The following is a 22581-nucleotide window of genomic DNA, read 5'->3' as shown; positions in this document are numbered from 1 at the left end:
GGCTTGGGGGGGGGGGCCTAGCCTGTTTGGATGCTCACCTTCCTAGACCTGGATGGAGTGGGGAGGACCTTGGACTTCCCACAGGGCAAGGAACCCTTACTGCTCTTCAAACTGGAGAGGGAGGGAGAGGGAAATGGGAGGCAGAGAGGAGGCGGAAATATTTAATAAATAATAATTAATTAAAAAAATATCAAGCCCTACTACTCAAAAAAAACACATAATAATCTCATAATAATGCAAAAAAACAACCATCCCTTTATGATAAAGGTCTTAGAGAGAGCAGGGATACAAGGAACATACCTAAGCATACTTAGGCAACATACAGCCAGCCAACAACCAACATCAAACTAAATGGAGAGAAACTCCCAGCGATTCCACTAAAATCAGGAACAAGACAAGGTTGTCGACTCTCTCCATATCTAGTCAATATAGTTCTTGAGGTCCTAGCTAGACCAATAAGACACCAAAGGGAGATCAAGGGGATACAAATTGAAAAAGAAGAAGTCAAACTCTCACTGTTTGCTGATGATATGATAGTTTACATAAGTGATCCCAAAAATTCTACCAAGGAACTTCTACAACTCATAAACACTTTCATCAATGTAGCAGGATACAAGACTAACTCAAAAAACATCAGTAGCCCTCCTGTACACAGATGATAAAAGACTGGGGAAAAAAATCAGAGAATCAACAACCTTCATTCACAACAGCCACAAACTGCATAAAATATTCAGAGTAACTCTAATCAAACAAGTGAAAGACTTGTATGTCAAGAACTTTAAATCTTTAAAGAAAGCAATTGAAGAAGACACCAGAAAGTGAAAAGATCTCCCATGCTCTAGGGTAGGCAGAATTAACATAGTAAAAATCTTATCAAATATTACCAAAAGCAATCTACAGATTCAATGCAATGCCCATCAAAATCCCAAAAATATTCTTCAAAGACCTCAAAAGAACAGTACTCAACATATCTAAAAGCAAAAATACCCAGGATAGCCAAAGCACTCCTGTACAATAAAAGAACTTCTGGAGGCATCACAATCCCTGACTTCAAACTCTACTACAGAGCTACAGTACTGAAAAGAGCTTGGTATTGGCATAAGAACAGACAGGAGGACCAATGGAACTGAATAGAAGACCCGGATATCAATCCACCCATCTTCAAACACCTAATTTTTTACAAAGAATCAAAAAGTATCAGATGGAAAAAGGAAAGCACATTTAACAAGTGGTGCTGGCATAACTGGATATCAACATGTAGAAGAATGAAAATAGACCTATATCTATCACCATACACAAAACTCAAGTCCAAATGAATCAAAGACCTCAACAGAAAACCAGGCACTCTGAACCTTATAGAAGAGAAAGTGGGAAGTACACTTGAACGCATTGGCACAGGGAACCACTTCCTAAATAGAACCACAGCAGCACAGACACTGGGAGAAAAAATTAATAAATGGGACCTCCTGAAACTGAAAAACTTCTGAAAACCAAAGGATATGGTCAACAAGACAAAACGACAGCCTACAGAATGGGAAAAAGATCTTCACTAACCCCGCATCAGACCTCTGTCTGATCTCCAAAATATACAAAGAACTCAAGAAATTGGACACCAAAAGAACACATAATCCAATAAAAAAAATTGAGCACAGACCTAACCAGAGGACTCTCAACAAAGGAATCTAAAATGGCTGGAAGACACTTAAGGCAATGTTCAACATCCTTAGTCATCGGAGAAATGCAAATCAAAACAACTCTGAGATTCCATTTTACACCTGTAAGAATTTCCAAGATCAAAAACACTGATGACAACTTATGCTGGAGAGGTTCTGAGGAAAAGGGACCACTTCTGCATTGCTGGTGGGAATGCAAGCTGGTACAAACCCTTTGGATGTCAGTGTGGTGGTTTCTCAGAAAATTAAGAAACGACCTTCTTCAAGACCCAGTATTTCCACTTCTGGGTATATATCCAAAGGATGTTCAATAGGGCCACAAGGACATGTGCTCAACTATGTTCATAGCAGCTTTGTTTGTCATAATCAGAACCTGGAAACAACCTAAATGCCCCTCGACCGAAGAATGGATAAGGAAAATGTGGTACATTTACTCAATGGAGTACTACACAGCAGAAAAAAATAATGACATCTTGAATTTTGTAAGAAAATGGATGGAACTAGAAAATATAATTTTAAATGAGGTAACCCAGACATAGAAAGACAATTATCACATGTACTCACTCATAGGTGGTTTTTAAACATAAAGCAAAGAAAGCCAGCCTACAAACCACAATCCCAGAAAACTTAGACAGCATTGACACTAAGAGAGACATACATAGATCTAATCTACATGGGAAGTAGAAAGTATAAAAAGACAAGATCTCCTGAGTAAATTGGGAGCAAGGGGACCCTGGGGGAGGACTGAAAGATGGAGGGGAGAGGCAAGAAGGGGAGCAGAGAAAAATGTAGAGCTCCCATAAATATCAATAAAATATAAAATGAAAGAAGGAAGAAAGAACAAAAGAATGAAACAATGAAACACTGAAATGTTATAATAGTAAAATAAAATAGGATTCTTCTCAGTTTTACTTGGAACAATAAAAATGAATCTATCTAAAAAATTTAAATTAAAAAACAAAAATAAAAATAGAACCTTTTCAAAATGGCTCCTGCCTGTAACATTCAGGACATGCTGAAAGATAAAGTGTATATTTTCTCAAGACCTAGCTTTGGATCATGGTGGTTTTAATAGAAGAGCCCCACAGTCTTACATCCTTGGATACTTTGTCCCCAGTTGGTGGGACTGTATGGGAAGGATTAGAAGTTATAGCCTTATTAGAGGGCATATGTCACCAAGGTGTGCTTTAAGGTTTTAAAAAACCCAGGACCCAGCAATTCCACTGTTGGGAATATACCCAAAAGATGCCCTATCTTATTACAAAAGCATTTGTTCAACTATGTTCATAGCAGCATTATTTGTAATACCAGAACCTGGAAACAACCTAGATGCCCAGCCCCAATGTGTCTTTTCATCTACCAGCCTCTCAGGTAAACTCCAAAGTCCAGGGCACCCAAAACCCCTCGGTTGCTAAACACCATTTCCCCATCATAATCCAATTACAAGACCCTACTAAGTACATTACCCAAACTCAGTACCCCCTCTCTCTCCAGAGCCTTAGGGGACTTAAGCCTATTATCTCTGACCTGCTAAGAAAAAAGCTATTTTGCCCCACCTCTTCTCCCTTGAACACACCTATACTTTCTGTTAGAAAACCCTAATGGAACTTATTGCCTGGTTCAAGACCTCCAGCTCATTGACTCCACAGTGGTCTCTTGTCAACCTGTAGTGCCTAACCCTTACACACTTCTCTCCACTATTCCTCTAGGAACATCCCACGTCTCAGTTCTAGATCTCAAGGATGCTTTTTTTCTCTATTCCTCTCAGCTCTCAATCTCAAAATATCTTTGCCTTCTCCTGGACTGACCCTGACACTCGCCTCTCCACACAGCTCACCTGGACCGTCCTTCCCCAGAGATTCCAGGACAGCCCACATCTCTTTGGTCAGGCTTTAGCTCCTGATCTACTCTCACTGTCTCTCCCTAAGTCTAAACTCATACAGGATGTAGATGATATTTCACTTTGCAGACCATCCTTGGAGATCTGCAAAACTGATTCCTCTGCTCTTCTAAATTTCCCATCCAAAAATGGCTATAAAGTCTCACCTTCAAAGGTGCAACTGTCTATCTCTCAGGTCATTTACCTGGGATTAACTATTTCCCCTAACCCAAAAGCTATTACCCTAGACATAAAAAAGCTAATTCAGTCCCTTGCAGTTCCTTCTACAAAAAAAAAAGAGGTTTTATGGCTCCTAGGAATAGTTGGCTTCCTGAGTTCCTGGATCCCCTCTTTTTCTATCCTCGCCCACCCCTTATACAAGGCAGATCTTGGCTCTCTGCAACCAGACCCTTCTCCATCCCATTACTAAACCCTGCCAGAGACTGCAGCAGGCCCTTATCCAGGCTCCAGCTCTTCATCTCCCAGTTTTAACTTATTCTTTCTCCTTCTATGTAACAGAGAAGGAGGGACATGCCCCTGGGGTCCTAGGACATCAGCTGGGATGCACCTGTAGCGTACCTGTCAAAGAAGCTGGACCTCACCACTCAGGGCTGGGCACTCTGCATACGTCGTTTAGTGGCTGCTGAGCTTCTTATTCATGAATCAAAGAAATTAACCTTTAGGTCACCCACCACTGTCTTCTCCCACCACAATCTGTCCCATCTCTTAACTTACAAAGGCTTACAAACCTTGCCCCCTTCTCAAGTTCTTTCCCTCCAGGTGGCACTAGTAGATGCTACACTCACTTTCCAATCCTGCCCACCCCTTAATATCTCAAGTCTTCTACCTAAACCTAACATTAATTATTCCCCAACTTATTCCTGCATAGAAACCTTAGAGGATCTACCACCTATACCCATATACAGGAGAGCAAACTGTCTGAGGCCACTTATACCTGGTACATAGATGGCAGCTCCTTTTTATGTGAAGGGACCCATAGAGCAGGCTATGCCATAGGGTTAGATACTGGGATAGCAGAGGCACAGGCAGTCCCTGCTCATACCACTAATCAGCAGGATGGATTAATAGCCTTTACTTGTGTCTTCCAGTTAGCAAAGGAATAATCTTTAAATGTTTACACAGACTCCATCATATTTCATTACAGATGGTTGTGAGTCACCATGTGGTTGATGAGAAATGAACTCAGGACCTTTGGCAGAGCAGCCAGTGCTCTTAACTGCTGAGACATCTCTCCAGACTCAAGTTCATGATCTTTTGAGGTTCTGCGGAATATGAATAATTTAGACTAACATGTAAATCATGATCATGAAGTGCTAAAACATTCAGGAGGAGATGGAGAGGAGAAAACAGAAGATGGGGCCTATTGGAGTCACTTGAACATTGAAATAGCATGATTTATATGGAGCCAGAGTCTCTAGTGAAATGGGGGAGGGGTGTGCTTTGGACACTTTGAAACATAAGCAACAATTCATTGATGATCAACAATCATCTTTGTAATGAAACATTTTCAGAGAGGATGCTGTGTTATGGATTGGTGTTAGCTCTCGAGCTTAAAATATTGTTGTCTTCTCAATCCTTGCAAATGTGAATGAAGCAGGCGGTTGTATAAGAACTCAAATGTTTTTCTTCCCTCTGTGAAATACCGCTAGCATATTAGTCTAGTTTCTGTGATTCTCATGGGATGAGGACTACACCTCCCAGAAGGCCTTTGTGAGCAAAAGGCCCCTGTGCTCAAGCGCAGATCGCAGTTTCACCCCGCGGGACCCAAAAACTACATTTCCCAGGAACACTGTACCCTTTTAAAAGTTAAAAAAACCCCGCCATGTGCTCGCTCTCTCTCTCTCTCTCCCCTCTCTGTGCGTGTGTCTCTCTCTCTCTCTCTCTCTCTCTCTCTCTCTCTCTCTCTCTCTCTCTCTCTCTCTCTCTCTCTCTCCCTTTCCCTTTTTTCCTCCCTCCCTTGACCCACGCTGTGGAGCACCCCCCTTCCCTTAATAAACAATCCTCCCACGCACGTGGTCGCATCCTGGGTCTCTCTTCCTCCGGCTCCGCGATACACCCCACGCCAAAAAGAAGAACAACAGTTTTCATATACATTGAATATAATATACATTAAATTCTCTTGTTAGCATGTTCATCTTTTCTTGAATGCAAATGGGTAGAATGAAAAGCTTTGAGAAAGTCTTGGCTCTGAAACAAACTGCCTCATTCCAAAGAGCTCAAGAATGGCTGGCATGAGGCTGTCCCTGTTTCAGTGTGTTCTGAGCTAGGCAACCTCTTCTCTGAACACGTGGATTGTCTCCACGGAACACTAACCTTGTAATTCACTTAACAAACTGGTAATTTCATTTCCAAAGTGGGAGAGGTGCAGAGTGTAAAAAAGCAGCAGGTGGCCGTTGGGCAAAGTCAGAGGCAAATTCTGCACAAATGCAGTTATATCCAAGGTCAGCTGGTTCCCACCCAGAGAAGACTGGGCTGAGAACGACTGTGGCTGGAACGCGGGACTTGGTTCCAGCTTGTCACGTAGGCATCCCTTATTCTGTCACAAAGGCTCAGCCTATGAATCAGGAGCACCAGTGGGACTTTCCTCATCCGCCATCTTTCTTTCTCGTGTCGCCATAGTCGTGAAACTGTCCTAGTAGCTGAGGGAGTCCCGGACTGTGACGCTGAACCCGGAGTAATCATGAGGGCGGCTGAAGCGGCCAGTATGAGCTGTCCTATCGGGATCCCCGTGAGCGAAACGGAAGAGCGTCACTCGCCATCTTTCTTTCTGGTGCCGCAATAGTTGCGGCCCTGTCCTGTCTGTTTATGGAGTCTCAAGCTGTTAAGCTTCTTCTTCTTCTTTTTTTTCCATGACCTCCAAACCAAGTAACAGAGTCAGGTCGTAGTTTTCCAGCGATTCGGACGTTAAAAGTGGCGATCCGGTACAATTTGCTTGATCAGGAGCGCCGGAGAACGGAGCGGAAGTTCCTCGTCCGCCATCTTTCTCCCTGGCACCGCCTTCGCTGCGCCGTCCGGTCCTCTGAGGGAGTCCCCGGTGCACAGCGGCTCGACGAGCGCTGCAGCCGGGAGCCGCGTGAGGCCGCAGGAGGCCCGGAGCGCAGCCATGGTGAGCGCCCGGGTGCGGGGCGGGCGGCCGCTCAGGTCGCGGGGACCGCGGCGGAGCCTCTGCAGCTGCGCCCGGGCTCCCCGAGGACGCGGTGGCCGAGTGCGGGACGCGGGGCGACGTGCGCCCGCTTTGTTTCCCTGCCTTTCCGGTTCATGGGAAGCCGTTTCTAAAATCCACGGTTTTGTCCCCATCCGGTGATTGATCCTTCAGTTCCCAGGTCCTCCCCACACTGCCAAATTTACCGGACCGGGCGACCCACCGGTCCTCTGAGAAACACGGAATGGAGACGTGTGGCCGTCTGTGATGCGCTGGGACTATTTCTGTGTTCTCTGCGCGTCCATTGGGCCTTGCGTATTTTTGCAGTATTCTGTAGGGTTCTGTTCTGTTCTCTTTCCTTTGTTCTGTCACCTGCTGTGTGTTTTGAAATAAGGTAATAGGAAACATGGAGCATTGTTTCTAAACCCGGGTTTGGTATTGCACGCCTTTAATCCCAGCACTCGGAAGGCAGAGGCAGGCAGATCTCTGTGAGTTCAAGGCCAGCCTGGTCTACCGACTGAGTTCTAGGACAACCACGGCTACACAGAGGAACCAAGTCTCAAAAGAAAAAAAAAGTAGAAGAAGAAGAAGAAGAATTGTTTCTAGTTGTGTGTAAAATGTGATAATTTCATGGCAGTTTCACTGTATCTGTATTATTACTTTGAGTCATTTTTGCAATGCTGATTCACCTAATCCATAGTCACGGTAGGTCTTTCTTCTTCTAATGTCTTGTTTAATTTCTTTCTTAATTTTTTTGCCTTTTTTACTGAAAAAGATTCGTGCAATATATTCTGATCACATCTTTTGGCTTTTGTCATTCCCAACTCCTCCCCAAACTTCCCCACCTCCCTATCCACCTTCACACCCTTTCTTTCTCTCTTTTTATAATTGCTTCAGTGACCTACAATTGCCCTGTTGAAGATTTTCACGTAATCACTGAGGTTTGTCTTGGACATTTTAGTTTGTCTGTTCATGACTTCCTGACAATGTATCGCTGTGAAATAGTTCATTATCCATTAGGATAAAATGTATTGGGCATTACCTGTTGATTTTGTTTGTACCTTCCTGCCTTCCTAAATAGTTTATAATCTCTAAAAGCCTTTTTGGTGTTTTGTTGGTGGTGGTGGTTGGATGGTTGGTTGGTTGGTTGGTTGGTTGGTTTCTTGAGGCAAGATTTCTCTGGTCCTGGAACTAGCTCTTGTATACCAGGCTTCAGACCAGACTGGCCATGAACTCACAGAGATCTGCCTGCCTCTACCTCCCAAGTGCTTTTTTTTAAAGACATTTATTTATTTGAGTGCTCTATCTGCAAGTATGACTTTTATGCCAGAAGAGGGCATCAGATCCCACTATAGATAGTTATGAACCACCATGTTGCTGGAAATTGAACTCCGGACCTCTGGAAGAGCAGCCAGTACTCTTAACCTCTAAGACATCTCTTCAGGGCCTGGTGTAATCTTTTGATCTGTTTGTAGTTTTGCTGGATATGTTGCTTTTTACACAGAGAATATAACTGTGTACCCCAGCTGGCCCGGAACTCTAAATCCTGCTGTCTTAGCCTCCCATGTACTGTGATTCCTGGTGTATCCTATAGTACCTGGTTATGGTTTTTCATGTATTGAAACAGGAATAGTTTGACTTCCTTTCTGATTCATATACTGCTATTGCTTTTATTTGCATAATTGCTCTGGCTAATTTAGTACTGTATTCAAGAAGAGTCATGAGTAGTAACCTAGTACTTTTTTCTGATCATTGAGAAAATACTTTGTTTTTTCCCTTAGTTTGCGTATTGTTACTAGTCATGTGTTTGTCATGAAAACCTTTATGATCTTAATGTATGCTTCCCATTTCTACTAGATTCTGAGCTTTGAGCATGATGTGAAATAGAACATTATCAAAAGTTCTCTTCTAATGTCTATTAGATTTTTAATTCTTGATTTTGTATGGCAGTCTACTTCTGCATATCTAAAGGAAACTTTACACATCAAAAGATACTCGACTATGATTTGTCAAAACACTTGACTTTCATCATTCCCATTTCAGTGTATTATTTGATTCTTCATGGGAAAGGAAAATGTGTGCATGTTTCCAAGTAAATATTAATTTGTCCTTGAATGTATTAATCAAGTTGATTTCTGCCATTAATGTTTATACTGGCTCATTTTATGTCAGCTTAATACCAGGTACAGTCATTTTGGAAGTGGGACCCTCAACTGAGAAAATACCTCCATCATATGGGCCTGTGGGCAAGCCTGTGCTACATTTTCTTGATTGATACAGGAGGACCCATATTACTGTGTTTGGTGCCACTCTTGGGCACCTGTATACTCCTTGGTCCTGTATACTACAAAGAACCAGGTTGAGCAAGCCATGAGGAGCAAGCTAGTAAGCACTGATCCTCCATGGCTTCTGCTTCAGTTCCTGCCCTGCCCTGACTTCCCTTCCTGAAGAACTGTGATTGGTAAACTGTAAACTGAAAGAAATTTTATCCTCCCCAAGATGCTTTTGGTAATGGTGTTTATCACAGCCTCATAAAACCTAAGACACTGTTGATACCTGCATGAATGTGAATTGATTTTCTGCTTATATGTGGATCTCTTTTAGTCTCTTCTTAAAAAAAAAAAAGATTTATTTATTATGTATACAGTGTTCTGTCTGTATGTATTCTGCAGGCCAGAAGAGGGCACCAGATCACATTACAGATGGTTATGAGCCACCATGTAGTTGCTGGGAATCGAACTTAGGACCTCCTCTGGAAGAGCAGCCAGTGTTCTTAACCTCTGAGCCATCTCATCAGCCCCTCTTCTTTTTAATACAGTATTTTTGAGAATTTCTTATATGCATACAATGTATTTTTATCATATTTACTTTCACTTCTCCTAACTCGAGATTCATCCCCAATCCCTACCTCTTCCCAATTTCCTGTCCTGCTTAGTCTCTCTTTCAACATTACATTATATTTGGTAAAGGTTTCTTTTCATCTATTTGTATTATCATATATTCATTCTACAAAACAATTGGCTTTATTTCCTAGAATAGTTTCACAACTATAGGTCTTACAAGTCCCCAGCACATGCTGTGTGCATCATGCATGATTTTTTATGTGAGAACTAGGGATCAAAATTAGGTCTTTACGCTAATCTGTCTTCTTGGACCTGGGTTTCTTAATATTTTTTCCAAATTAAACATTTTGAAAGTTGACAGTTTTCAACTGTTACAATGTAAGAAAGCATTTCAAAGTATATTTGGGTTTTGGGGGGGTTATTGTTTTTGTTAGTTTGGTTAGTTGCTTTGAGTGTGTGTGTGTGTGTGTGTGTGTGTGTGTGTTTGGATTTGCTAATGCTTTATCACCTAATATGTGATGTGTTTTGGAAAATATTCCATCTGATGCTGAGAAGAATGTGTGTTCTGCAGTTGTTTGATGGACTGTTCTGTAAATGCTGTTAAGTGCATTTCATCTATGGTGCAGTTTAACGCTGCAGTTCCTTGGTTGATTTTTCTTCTGGGTGACCTATTTGTGATATCAGAGTATTGACACCACAAGCTGTTATTTTGTCTAAACCCTTTTGCCCAGTGCTGTTTATCTGTAAGATACTCAGTTCATATATATTTACATGGGACATTCTTTATGGACTTCCTCTTTACTTATATGTAGGGATCTTCTGATAAAGGAAATTCTGGGTTAGTAGTCAACAGGATAAAGATGTGTTGAGAAATAATTATATTTTCTAAATATATCTGTCAGTAAGCCTCTTCTAACAATGCCATTCCCCTCATTTCTATTTCTCTTAGCCTTTTTGAGGAAAAACTAAAGTCTTTTCACATTATCATAGTAGATTACCCTTCATAGGGCTTTCAAAATATTTGATTACCAATAAGATTTCAACTGCAAGACTTCTCAAGTTTTCTTTGTGCAAACAAAGATGTGCAGCTTCTTAAGAAAGAAGTTCAGAGATGAAGTGTTTGTTCTGTTTTATCCGTCAGACCAGCTCATTGGGAACTAATCCTCCAGAGCATATTTTCATTCTGATCAAGTAGGATCCTTCTGATAAGCATGTCAGATGCTTGCAGACATGTAGAGGGACAATGGGAGCTAAACAAGTAGTATATTGCTGTCTTAAACTACAACAGTGAGCCCCTTTCCACAGGTAGGCTAGTGAGGTCCATCCAAAATGCCAGTACCCAGACCCCAGGGATAGTTGAAAATGTATCTTTCTTATATGTATGCTTACAGATGTTTACACAAGTACACATGCACATGTGTAGACTTATGCATGTGAAGGTTAGAGAACAACCTTGAGTCATTTCTTGGAAATGACCTTTTGAGAAAGGACCTTCTTTTGCCTGAAGCTTACCAAGTATACTAGACTGCCTGGCCAGTATGCACCAGGGAGCCACCTGTCTCCACCTGTAATCTCCAGTGCTGTGTTCCACCATGTCCAGCAATTCTGTGTGTACTTGTGGGGGTTCAAACTCAGGCCCTCATGCTTGAGAGTCAAGCACTGTTCCAAGCCCTGTTCTAAGAATAGTCTCCATATAGCTGGTGTTAACTCTATTATGGATACTGACTAGTGGGATATTTTTTTAAGACAGAGCCTTACAATGTAAGGGTGACCTCAAGGAGACCTGCCTGCCTCTGCCTCCCAAGTGCTGGGAATAAGGCATGTACTGCTATGCCTGGCCTAGTAGGATTTTTTTTTTTTTAATGAGAGATGTAAAGAACCGTTATACAGACTTGACTGGATGACCAAACAGCATACTAGGCATCTGCTTTTCCTTTATAATATAGTTTCAGCCTAGCATTGGAATGATATTGTTAAAGTGAGGGCATTGACCAGAACGCTGATGAGCACTACCTGGGTTTAACAGTTAGACAGTACACCGTTCTGTAAACACTGTGCGCACAAGCAGAGTGCTCCAGTGTGTCTCACCCCTCCTCATTTTTCAGGGGTCTGTATCCTTCGAGGATGTGGCTGTGAACTTCACCTCAGAGGAGTGGGCTTTACTGAATTCCTCCCAAAAGAAGCTGCACAAAGATGTGATGCAGGAGACCTTCAGGAACCTGGCTGCCGTAGGTGAGGTGGAAATCATTGCCTTGTTTAGTCCATGAGGATCAGATCAGTGTGTGCTGATCAGTGCAGCTCCATGATTTGTACAGAAACAAATTTTGATGAATAAACCAGTCATGGTCATGTTTTATTGGGAGCCTACTTAGAATCTAATACTTTCCTATAGTGGTGGATTAACTCAAAGTGATTTTCTGGATCTCCATTCCAGCAAAAAAGCAGGAAGATCAGACCCTTGAAGAGGATTATGAAAATTTAAGGAAAATTCTTCCCATTGCAGTTCGGGGTGGATACAAACTATGTGAGAATCAAGAGTATGCCGAGAAACCAGGCACTTATAAGGACTGTGGGAAAGTCTGTAGTTCTCCCCGGCGCTTTCTGGAACATCTGAAGACTCACACGGAAGAGGAAACTTACAAATGTAAGCAAACTGAGGACGGTTTTAGTGGACACCGTGATGTTCATGACCCTGAAGGGATGCATGCTAAAGAAAAACTTTGTGTTTTAAAGCAGAGTGGGAAAGATTTTTTGACTCTTACTGGTATCCAACAGCATGAAACACATAATGGACATGGGCCATATATATGTAAAATATGTGGTAAAGCCTTTCACTCTTCTGGTTCTTTCTTGACACACGAAAGAACACATACTGGAGACCAGCTTTATACATGTAAGCAGTGTGGTAAGACCTTCACTTATTCCAGTGGCCTTCGCCGCCATGAAAGAACCCATAGTGGAGAGAAACCCTATAAATGCAAGCAATTTCTGAAAGTCTTTTCTTCTTTGAGTAAGGTTGAGAGTCATGAACAGACTCATCATGGAGTAGAATACATATGTAATCAATGTGGGGTAGCCTTCAGTGATCACAGTTCCCTTCAATGCCATGAAAAGATTCATAATTTGGAAAAACCCTATGTATACAAGCAATGTGGAAAAGCATTCACTTGTTCTAGTGCCTTGCGAAGACATGAACGAATTCACACTGGAGTGAAACCCTATGAATGTAAGGTATGTGGGAAAGCCTTCATTGATTGCAGTTCTCGTCAGTGTCATGAAAGGATTCATAGCGGAGAGAAACCTTATGTGTGTAAGCTGTGTGGAAAAGCATTCAGTCGCCAAGGTTCTCTTAAATGCCATGAAAGGATTCATAGTGGAGAGAAGCCCTATGCATGTAAGCAATGTGGGAAAAACTTCATGCATCACAATGCTCTTAGATACCATGAACAGATTCACAGTGGAGAGAAATCCTATGGGTGTAAGCAATGTGGGAAAGCCTTTGTGTTGAGCAGCGCATTGAAAAAACATGAACGAATTCACAGCGGATTAAAACCTTGTTTGTGCAGGGTGTGTGGAAAAGCCTTCACGTTTCATAGTTCCCTTCATTGCCATGAAAGGACTCACACCGGAGAGAAACCCTATGTATGTAAACACTGTGGGAAAGCCTTTATGTATCACAGTTCTCTCCGCTGCCATGAAAATATTCACAGTGCAGAGAAACCCTATGTGTGTAAGCTGTGTGGGACAGCCTTCACTTTTCTCAGTTCTCTTCAACGCCATGAAAGAATCCACAGGGGAGAGAAACCATATGTATGTAAGTTCTGTGGGAAAGCCTTCACTGATCACAGTTCCCTTCGATGCCATGAAAGAATTCACACTGGAGAGAAACCCTATGTATGTAAACAGTGTGGAAAATCCTACAGTACTCATGGTTCTCTTCGATACCACGAAAGGATGCACTGCATGTAAACTACATTGGAAGACGTTCTCCTCTCTGAATATGTTTTAATCTCATTAACTAAAAAACAAAATATATGGTTGTAAGCAATGTGAATAAGCCTTAACATGTTCTGGTTCCCTTCAAAAAACATGAGTGAAGACACACTAGAGAGTATCTCTAAATATAGAATACAGGGAAGCTCCTTTATTGCAAGCTCTTTCTAGCAAGCATGATGGTTTAACGAATTTAACCTGTATTAATGTAAAGCATGTGGGATTATCTCCACTTGCCTCTATTCAGTTCTCAAAAAAAAAACCACTAAGGGGATGGGGAGATGGCTCAGTCTGTATAGTTCCAGCCACAGAGGTGTGGGTCCTGAGTTTAAATCCTCACTACCCGTAGAAAAGCCAGACATGGTGGCACATGCCTGTAATCCCAGTGCTAGGGAGGCAGAGACAGAATATCCCTGAGCTTGCTGGTTAGCTAGTCTCAAATCTGTTCAGCTTCAGTGAGAGATCTTTCAAAAAGTAAAGTGGAGAATGATGAAGGAAGACTTCCAACATTAACATCAACCTCTAGCCTCTACTTGCAAGTATAATGTGAGCCCCACACATGAACACTCATCCTCACATGAGTGCATACCACACACACAAAGAGCACATTGATCAGAAATTTGATCAGAAGAAATCTATGTCTTCACTTGGCCAGCACATACACAACCAAATCCTTGTAAGTAGAATCGTCATCTGTAGTGTGTGTTGTCAAAGGCTGATGTAGAAGGATTCTGTTAACACAACTAATGTGAAGAGCCTAGCATAAAATAATTGACGGACTGGTTTAGAAATTGCACACCTCAAAGGAAATGTTGTAATGTTTGTACATGTTTGTCAATGGCACATTCTTAGGGAGATCTAAATTATGTGCCTATAATTTTATTCTTGAAAGTAAATGTTTAAGTGTAGTTATTGCTAAAATTTACTCAGTTGCATGTTCTTAATCTGTAGTTTCAGTATTGGTAATTCACTTAATAACTTTTTCTCCTTTTAATTTAAAATGTTGAAATGTCTTTTTAATATGTGAGCAGTTTTAATTTTATATAGTTCGAATATAATTTTGTCTAATGAACCTGTAAAAAAAATTATAATTTGGGCTGGGAAAATGGCTCAATGGATGAGCATCAGGACCTAGGTTAGATCCCCAGTACTCATGTAACAAGCCAGATATGGCCAAACATACCTGTATCCCTAGCACTGAAAGTAGGGAATAATGCAGGAAGGACTTGCTAACCAACCAGTCTAGGTGAAAAACAAGCTCCAAGATTAGTGCAAGACCATGTCTCAAGCAATAGGCAGAGAATGGTAGGAGAGAATAGTTGGTGTTGTCCTCTGGCTTCCATACATACAAGTTTGGTGCTCACAAATATGAAAAGTTATTAATACTTTGGATTTTCCTACGACGCTTTTGTCATAGGTCATGTATATAAATTCAGAACAAATGACTTTAAAGTGGATTTAGCTATTTTTCACTTTTAATATTTTCTCCAAATAAGATTTCTATACATATTTTATATTTTGACTGTTTTCAACAGTGTATACATTGATATGTGTTATCTTTTTCATATACGGACAGTATATCTGCAAAATAATCATAAAAGAGATCAGTTTCACAATTTTTCAATTTTTTTCCTTTCATGTTAGAGTCATTATTGTCAAAATACTGGTGAAATTTTCTTGTATAGTAAAACCCTACTAACTAATGCTCTTTTCCTACATAAATTTTATCATATTTATATTATAGCTTTTTATCATAATTTCCCCTCACTTCTCTTACCAAAAGATGCATCCCACTGGCTGAAGTGTGCTCTGGCCAGAGATCACCAGGACTACGGCTTTAGTCACATGGAATGGAATGTATTGCAGTAACAAGTCTGTTCTCATAGCATATCTGACTTGTTCATCAGAAAGTCACGTTCTTTTTTATTTTAAGTTTAGTATTTTGTGCACGTGCAGTGTATGTAAGAATTGTGAGTGTGGTAGGAACATAGGTGTATGCAGGTGTTTGTGCCTGTGCACCTTTGGAGACCAGAGGAGGATATTGTCCTTCTGTATTACTCTTTGCCTTCTTCCCTTGAGACCAAGTTGCTCCCTGAACCACGAGCTAGGCGAATAGTCATCCCCTGGTTCTGTTTCTCTAGAGAACTCTGGCTAACGCACTAAGAAAGCAGTATGGTAGGTAAATTGCCAGAGTAGAAACCTAGGAAGGGGCATGAACAGTCCAGGATTGCGGTAAAGCTCTCACTGCACACAAGTTACGCCTTTCTCAGTAATTTTCAGACACCTCTCTGACAACTTTCTAAAGTAGGAACATAGAAATGAGCACAGGTCATGTAGATGAATGTAAGAACATACTATTTGCCAATGGAAGTGAGACATTTTTGTTAGACAAGGGAATTGGTGAACCAGGGTTGAAAATGACTCAGCTATAAAGAAAGGTAGGTATTAGCAGGTGACATACCTAAATACCTAAAATACCTGCCAGTCTCCAAGGAAACTTGCTGTGTAAAGATGCTCTCACTGTTTGCCTAATATGTCAGCCTGTGTCCTTGGTACTGGCACACATAAACATAGGAGCAGGTGATAATCTTGTTCCGTGTTTTAGCAAGTATGACAGCAGCTAGTCGTCCTCTATACTACAGTCGTTCACACTGGTCCTGAGTGTAAACACGGTACTGTTTATGTATGGGAATCATCTTGCCTGGGGAGATGGCACAGTGAGTGGGAGTGCTCTCTGTACATATGTGAGGACCTGAGTTCGGGTCCCCAACCTTCCTTAAAAAGCTGAGCTTAGAAACCGGGAGGTGGTGGCGCACACCTTTAATCCCAGCACTCGGGAGGCAGAGGCAAGCAGATCTCTGAGTTCGAGGCCAGCCTGGTCTACAAGAGCTAGTTCCAGGACAGGCTCTAGAAAGTACAGGGAAACCCTGTCTCGAAAAACCAAAAAAAAAAAAAAGCTGAGTTTAGGAGGCTGGAGAGATGGCTCAGGGGTTAAGATCACTGGCTGCTCTTCCAGAGGTCCTGAGTTCAATTCCCAGCAACCACATGGTGACTCACAACCATCTGTAATGAGATCTGGTGCCCTCTTCTGGCCTGCAGACACACAGAACACTATACATAAATAACTAAATCTTTTAAAAAGCTGAGCTTAACCACAAAATGCTGGTGATTTCAGCAGGGAGAGAGAGGCACAGAGGATGGCTGTGACTTCTGTTTGCTAGCCTAACTCTGGGCTCAGTGAGACCCTGTCTCAAGGTGCAGAGTGACAGAAAACGATGCCCTCCTCTGGCCTCTGCGCATCCACAAGTGTGCAGGCATGTGTGCACATATCACACACACAGAGATTTTTTTTTTAATTTTCTGGATTTTAAAGACAGGTAATCTGCCTAGAGATAGTACTACCGAGAGTGGGCTGGACCCTCCTACATCATTTAGCAAGAAAATGCTGCACAGACATGCCCACTGTATGATGGCAGCAATTCTTCAATTGAGGTTTCCTCTACTCTGGTGTCACCTCGGTAGCCTCTGTCTAGGTTGGTCCTACCCACCACTGACCCATCATTGTGTGGACTTCAGCCTCGTCCTGAAAGGTATCCTGACAAGGCATATCCCCCTCAGACTGGCACATTTTCATTCTCCAAACATAAAATTCTTGGAGAAATTCCCTTTTCTTGGGTTCCATCATTTCATTAGTCTGATAGATTGACAGACGTGTCTCTTTGGAATATCTTCAAGTCTGTGAGGCCGGTTACAGAAGCTGAAACTGTTCATTAGTACAGGAACAAGTAAAGTGAAGAGTTCTGCTTAAGTACAGTTGCTCCGAGTGGAGACTGAGGGCATGACAGCTCCTGTCTGTGGTGGAGCACAGCCAGAGGCATCTGAAACGTCCCAGACTGAACATGGCCAGCAGACTGATCCGGACCGTGAGAGGAGAGAAGCGGGGGTGGGGGGAGAAACAGAGAAGTGGACCAAGAGAGATTCAGAGTACTGAGTAACCAAAGTGACTGAGGTTATACAGGGATCAGAGGTAGGGGAAAGACGCCCTGGCCCTGGCCTGGAGACGTTTAGGGTGGGAGTGAGTGAAAAGTACTGAGAGGAGACAGGTACTGGACAACTCTGGAGAGCTCCAGCGTCTGCTTTGATGTGTCATAGGGCACTTCAGTTAGCCTGTATTTCTTTGAGACCTAAACACCCCACCCCTGGATGGGCCCAGTTTGAGACGAGAGAGAAGAACTGGTACTGTGGCTGGTTTTCACTTGCCTGATCTTTAGGCCTGATCCCACAGTCTCTGCAGCTCTGTCTGGACAGATAGAAGTAGTAGACCATTCTCTACTGCACCTGCCACTACACTATGCTGAACCTAATCACATGCTATGAAGGATCCTGCCCCCTTAAAAGGTTATTTTTAAAAATCAGACCTCGCCAGGTGGTGGTGGCGCACGCCTTTAATCCCAGCGCTCGGGAGACAGAGGCAGGTGGATCTCTGTGAGTTTGAGGCCAGCCTGGTCTACAAGAGCTAGCTCCAGGACAGACACCAAAGCTACAGAGAAACCCTGTCTTGAAACAACAACAACAACAACAAATCAGACCTCTTCATTTGTTCTGGAGAGTAGTCTGAGACAACTCAGGAGGATTGCTCAGGGATTTGGTCAAGGGATGAAAGCTGCTCTCTGAAGCTCTTCTGCCCTCACCTCCCCTTCTCAGGGTCAGTCTGTCGGCCCTCTTCCTGCCCCTCATCCTCTCCCTCCTTCCCTCCCTCCCTCCCTCTCTCCAATCTCCCCCTCTTCCTCTCCCTCCTCTTAAAGCCATACGTTTAGATCTGCATAAACTGTATTTTGTCTAGTGTCCTTCCTTCCACCTCCAGGACTGATCATGGCTTGAGGCAATTTATAATAAACCTGAAAAGAATTTGTATCAGCTTTCTTTATGGAAGGACTGCTGCAGCTTTTCGCTTTCTCACTGCTGGAATGTATGGTTTATAGGGTTTCCATTAGCACACATTAACTATATGTAATGTTACACAGTAACATTCTCATTCGTGTACATAATGTATCTTGTTCATACTCCATACACAGACCTTTGCTCTCTCCTGTCCCTCTGTAGGCCCATATTTCGGTATGGCACAAGAGCCATAGGCCTGGTCTGAGGTGGTCACGTAGCTTCGCAGACAAGCTGTCTCCGCCTAACAATAGTGGGGATGTGCTGCTCCTTCCACTTTTGTTATTAATGTAGATCGCCTGAGGAGAGGTGTTGGCTGAAGCTGATCAGGACGTTTGGTGCTCCTTCCTTTTGTAATTTGGAGGATGTCTTACAGAGATGCTAATTCAGGCCTAGTGACAGCTAGCATACTCTCAAACAGGTAGATGCAAACGTGATAAAAGGCCATTCACCTGGTTACCTAGGAGGTAGCCTAATGTATTCCCCCCCCCAACTCAATTGTTGTGATGATATATAAACTGTTTGGAGAATAAACGGGGAGATCTTGCCCTTCAAGGATGACCTTGTAAGCTGCGTCTGATTATTCCTCACGACTCCGTACCCGTCTAGTTAGGGAAAGATAATGTTATATGTTGGAGCCACACCGGCTCTCGACATCCCTCTCCCTCTCTCCTTGACTCCTTTCATCTGTCATGTCTGTGTCTCCATGAGCTTCATTAGAGTTCTTGACAGGAGAAGGAGGGCTGGTGTCAGTAAGGGGTGGGAGAATAACACTGTCACTGTAGACATCAGCAATGACCTCGGAAGGAGGGACAGGTACGAACTGTCCAATCAGGGGCGCTAAGAGGTAGCTCCTTGTCTGCCAGCCATCTTTCTTCCAGGAGGCTCTCAGCAACCAACTGAGAGAGTCTGAGACCGTTTAGCTTCTGTTAGGGTCGAGAGAAGAGCCCCCCCAGGAAAGATCAACAGCCACATACGCAATAAACAAGAGTGCTTTCTTAATTCCAACACTGGGGTGGCACATGGCAACCTCCAAGAAGGTTGCTAAGCTCCTTTTAAGTGGAGTTAGGCGGAATTCCAGGTTCCGAGGGAGGAGGGATTAATCTGGGGCTTGATTGGTGGAGGAAAGTTGGTCTGCGGGCTAATTGGTGGGAGGGTCTGCTAGTGGTTCATTCGGACCTTCCAGCAGCAAGGTTAGGGAAAGGCTACCTTTAGTTATCAGGAGGCGGGGGGGGCGGGGGCGGGGGACGGGGGTTAGCGGGGGGGGTGGCTAAGGGGGTGGCGGGGGGGGGGCGATGCCTGCTGAGCCAACAGAGGGGCTCTGGGAACCTGAGCCAGCAGAAGAGGCCGTGGGGTACCTGCTGAGCTAGCAGAAGGTAGTTTTTAACTTGTGGTTTTCCTGAGGACTGTTTATCTCTGTCCCATTTTAGTGAACCTAAGGCCTGGTCTCTGTCAAGAGAACCTGTCTTGGCTTTGGTCTTCCCCGACCCTCTCAGCCTTTCTAGGCTGTGTGACATCTATCCCTTGAGATCCTTAGGACAGGAAACCCCCGGCGCAGAAAAAGTATGGTTGTATGAGTTACCCAATCAGGAGTCTCAGCTGGCGGAGCGGAAGCTGCTTACCGGGCAGCCTTCTTCCTGGCCCCTTCTTCCTCGCAGCTGTGGGTGTCCCAAGTGGCTGAGCCTCTGAGGTCCTGTGAGCGCCAGCACAGGAGCCTCCGTGGGGCCGTGGCAGCCCTGGGCGCAGACATGGTGAGCGTCGGGTGAGCGAGGCGGGCAGGCAGGGCTGTGCCAGCACCTTCGGTCCCTGGCGGCAGCATCAGGGCATCCTCCCTGCAGGAGCCTCTGCGAAGCCGCCCCCGGGACTCCCACGGCGCTGCAGAGGGGCTGAGACGCGGCTTCGCTCTGTTGTCTCCCAGTTCTGAAGAGTGGCCTTTCCGCTTGGGGACCTCCTCCAGTGAGACAAAAGCGGAATTCAGTGCTTCACCACAGAAAAATATTTCGAGGCTGGATGATGTGAAGCAGAGTTGGAGGTTTAGGGGTTTAAGAGGCAGTTCTTGTGTGAGAGACTTCACGTCCCGGCTGCACGGAGGCCAGAGCAGGACATCTGGTGGCTTGTTTTGTCTAGTTCCACCTTATTCCTGTGAGACAGGGTCTCCCACTACACCCATGGCTAGGCTGACAACTAGCAAGCTGCGGTGATCCTCCAGTCACTATCCCCACCGCGCTGGATTTACAGTCGTCTATGATGGCGCCTAACTTGGCTTAGGCATTTGAGAACTCAGGCCCTCACCCTTACTCAGCGAGAACTCCTGACTACTGGGTCATCTCTCCAGCCCCAAAAGGCATGTTAATATAGCTCTTAAGACAGAACTATAGGGAAGACTGAGACTTACCCAGGTGTGTTGGGTTCTCAAGAGGCAGTAATAGCTGTTTTCACAGTGGGTACATATAGGTCTTTGGAGGCACTCATGTTTAGAACTGTAATATCCACTTGGTAGACTATTCCTTTATAGAGTGCGCTGTGACTAACTTTATCCCTTCATACTGAGCTCTGAGGCAAGACCCTTTCCGTTTTTCTCATCTCTGTGCTTCTGGTACTAGAGGGCTTATCTTTCACTCTTGGGTTAAGAACGTTTGTGCCCTTTTCCAGTAGCGAATACTCTTTTGAAACTAACTGAACTGTTAACTTGTGAACAGGTTCAAATTACAGTAAATTGCAAGTGTATCAGTTTGTTTCGAGACTGGATCTTACATATCCTAGGCTGTCCATAAACTCACTTTATAACCAAACTTTACTTTGAATTTCTGATCCACTTGTGTCCACCTTCCAAGTGCAGGGATTAAATGAGCACATGACCGCTACCACCTGCCACACTGGGAATCAAATCCCAGGCTCATGCTTACTATGCAAACATCCTACCATCTGAGCTACAACCACAGCCCCATATCAAGTTGTTTATTATTATTATTATTATTATTATTACTATTATTAGTTATTATTTTATGTTTTTTCAAGACAGGGTTTTGATGGAGGAGTGTCTATGTGTTACTTTCATTGATTAATAAAAAACTGCCTTGGCCCTTTAAGAGACAGAAAATTAGGTAGGTGGAGTAGACAACAGAATTGTGGGAGAAAGGAAGCAGAGTTGGGGAGACGCTTCAGGCAGTCGCCATATGCAGTCGCCATGCCTCTCCTCTCCGAGATGGAAGCAGGTTAAGATCTCTCTTGGTAAGCAACCACCACATGGTGCTACACAGATTACTAAATATGGATAAAAACAAGATGTGAGAATTAGATAATAAGAGGCTGAAACAAATGGGCCAGGCAGTGTTTAAAAGAATACAGTTTCCGTGTAATTATTTCAGGTAAAGCTAGCCGGGTGGTGGATGCAGCCTCGCTGCTCCATTAACAGGGTTTCTCTGTTTAACAGCTCTGGCAGTCGTGGAACTCAGTCTGTAGATGAAGCTGGCCTTGAACTCACAGAGATCCACCTGCATCTGACTCCCAAATGCTGGGATTAAAGACATGCACCACCACTGTTTGGCCAAATTTATTATTGAATAGCCTTTCTGTGAACATAACATAATTATTTAGTTCACTGAACTTTGTCCTCATTGGTATAAAATGGGACCCACTTAGTATTTATTTGACTGCTATTTACCAAGTGACTCTGTCTTTCTTTACATATGGTTTAAATATTTAGTAATCATCTCAGCTTTGATGATAGGATTCAGTTTATACACAGCCCCCACCTTCTCTATTGCTTGTGTCACCTCCATTAATTTTGATAACATTAAATTTGTCAGGACATTTAACTTCTGTTTTCTTCCTTTCAAATTCACAATTTTACATTAAAATGTTTATAATTTGTAAGGTTTACCCTTCCCTTTTGATTCAGCCTTTCTACCTCCAGGAATAGGTATCCCAGGAACCTAAACCAATATGCTTTACTAGTCAGGTAGACAATCCAGCTTGCCCTTCCAAACAGACTATATCTGATTACAAATAGACCAGACTCAGAGCTTCCCCCAAGGAATAGGAAGCAGTAGCTTGTTCTCAGGGATACTGGAAATCCAGGATGCTACCTGT

General features: G+C 43.3%; 1 protein-coding gene across 1 annotated transcript; it reads left to right on the top strand.

Annotated features, from left to right (window-relative positions):
• The first annotated feature begins 6572 nt into the window (after positions 1–6572).
• Positions 6573–15518, top strand: LOC119812404 (zinc finger protein 709-like). The gene is made up of 3 exons (XM_038327047.1): positions 6573–6679; positions 11664–11790; positions 11993–15518. The coding sequence occupies exons 1-3, from the start codon at positions 6677–6679 to the stop codon at positions 13525–13527; spliced, it is 1665 nt and encodes a 554-aa protein (XP_038182975.1). The 5' UTR covers positions 6573–6676; the 3' UTR covers positions 13528–15518.
• The last annotated feature ends 7063 nt before the right edge of the window (positions 15519–22581 follow it).

Source organism: Arvicola amphibius, chromosome 4 (genome assembly GCF_903992535.2).
Source record: "Arvicola amphibius chromosome 4, mArvAmp1.2, whole genome shotgun sequence".
In the NCBI taxonomy this organism is placed as follows: domain Eukaryota; kingdom Metazoa; phylum Chordata; class Mammalia; order Rodentia; family Cricetidae; genus Arvicola; species Arvicola amphibius.
Note: the sequence above shows the minus strand (reverse complement) of the source record. Positions and strands in the feature narration are given on the sequence as shown.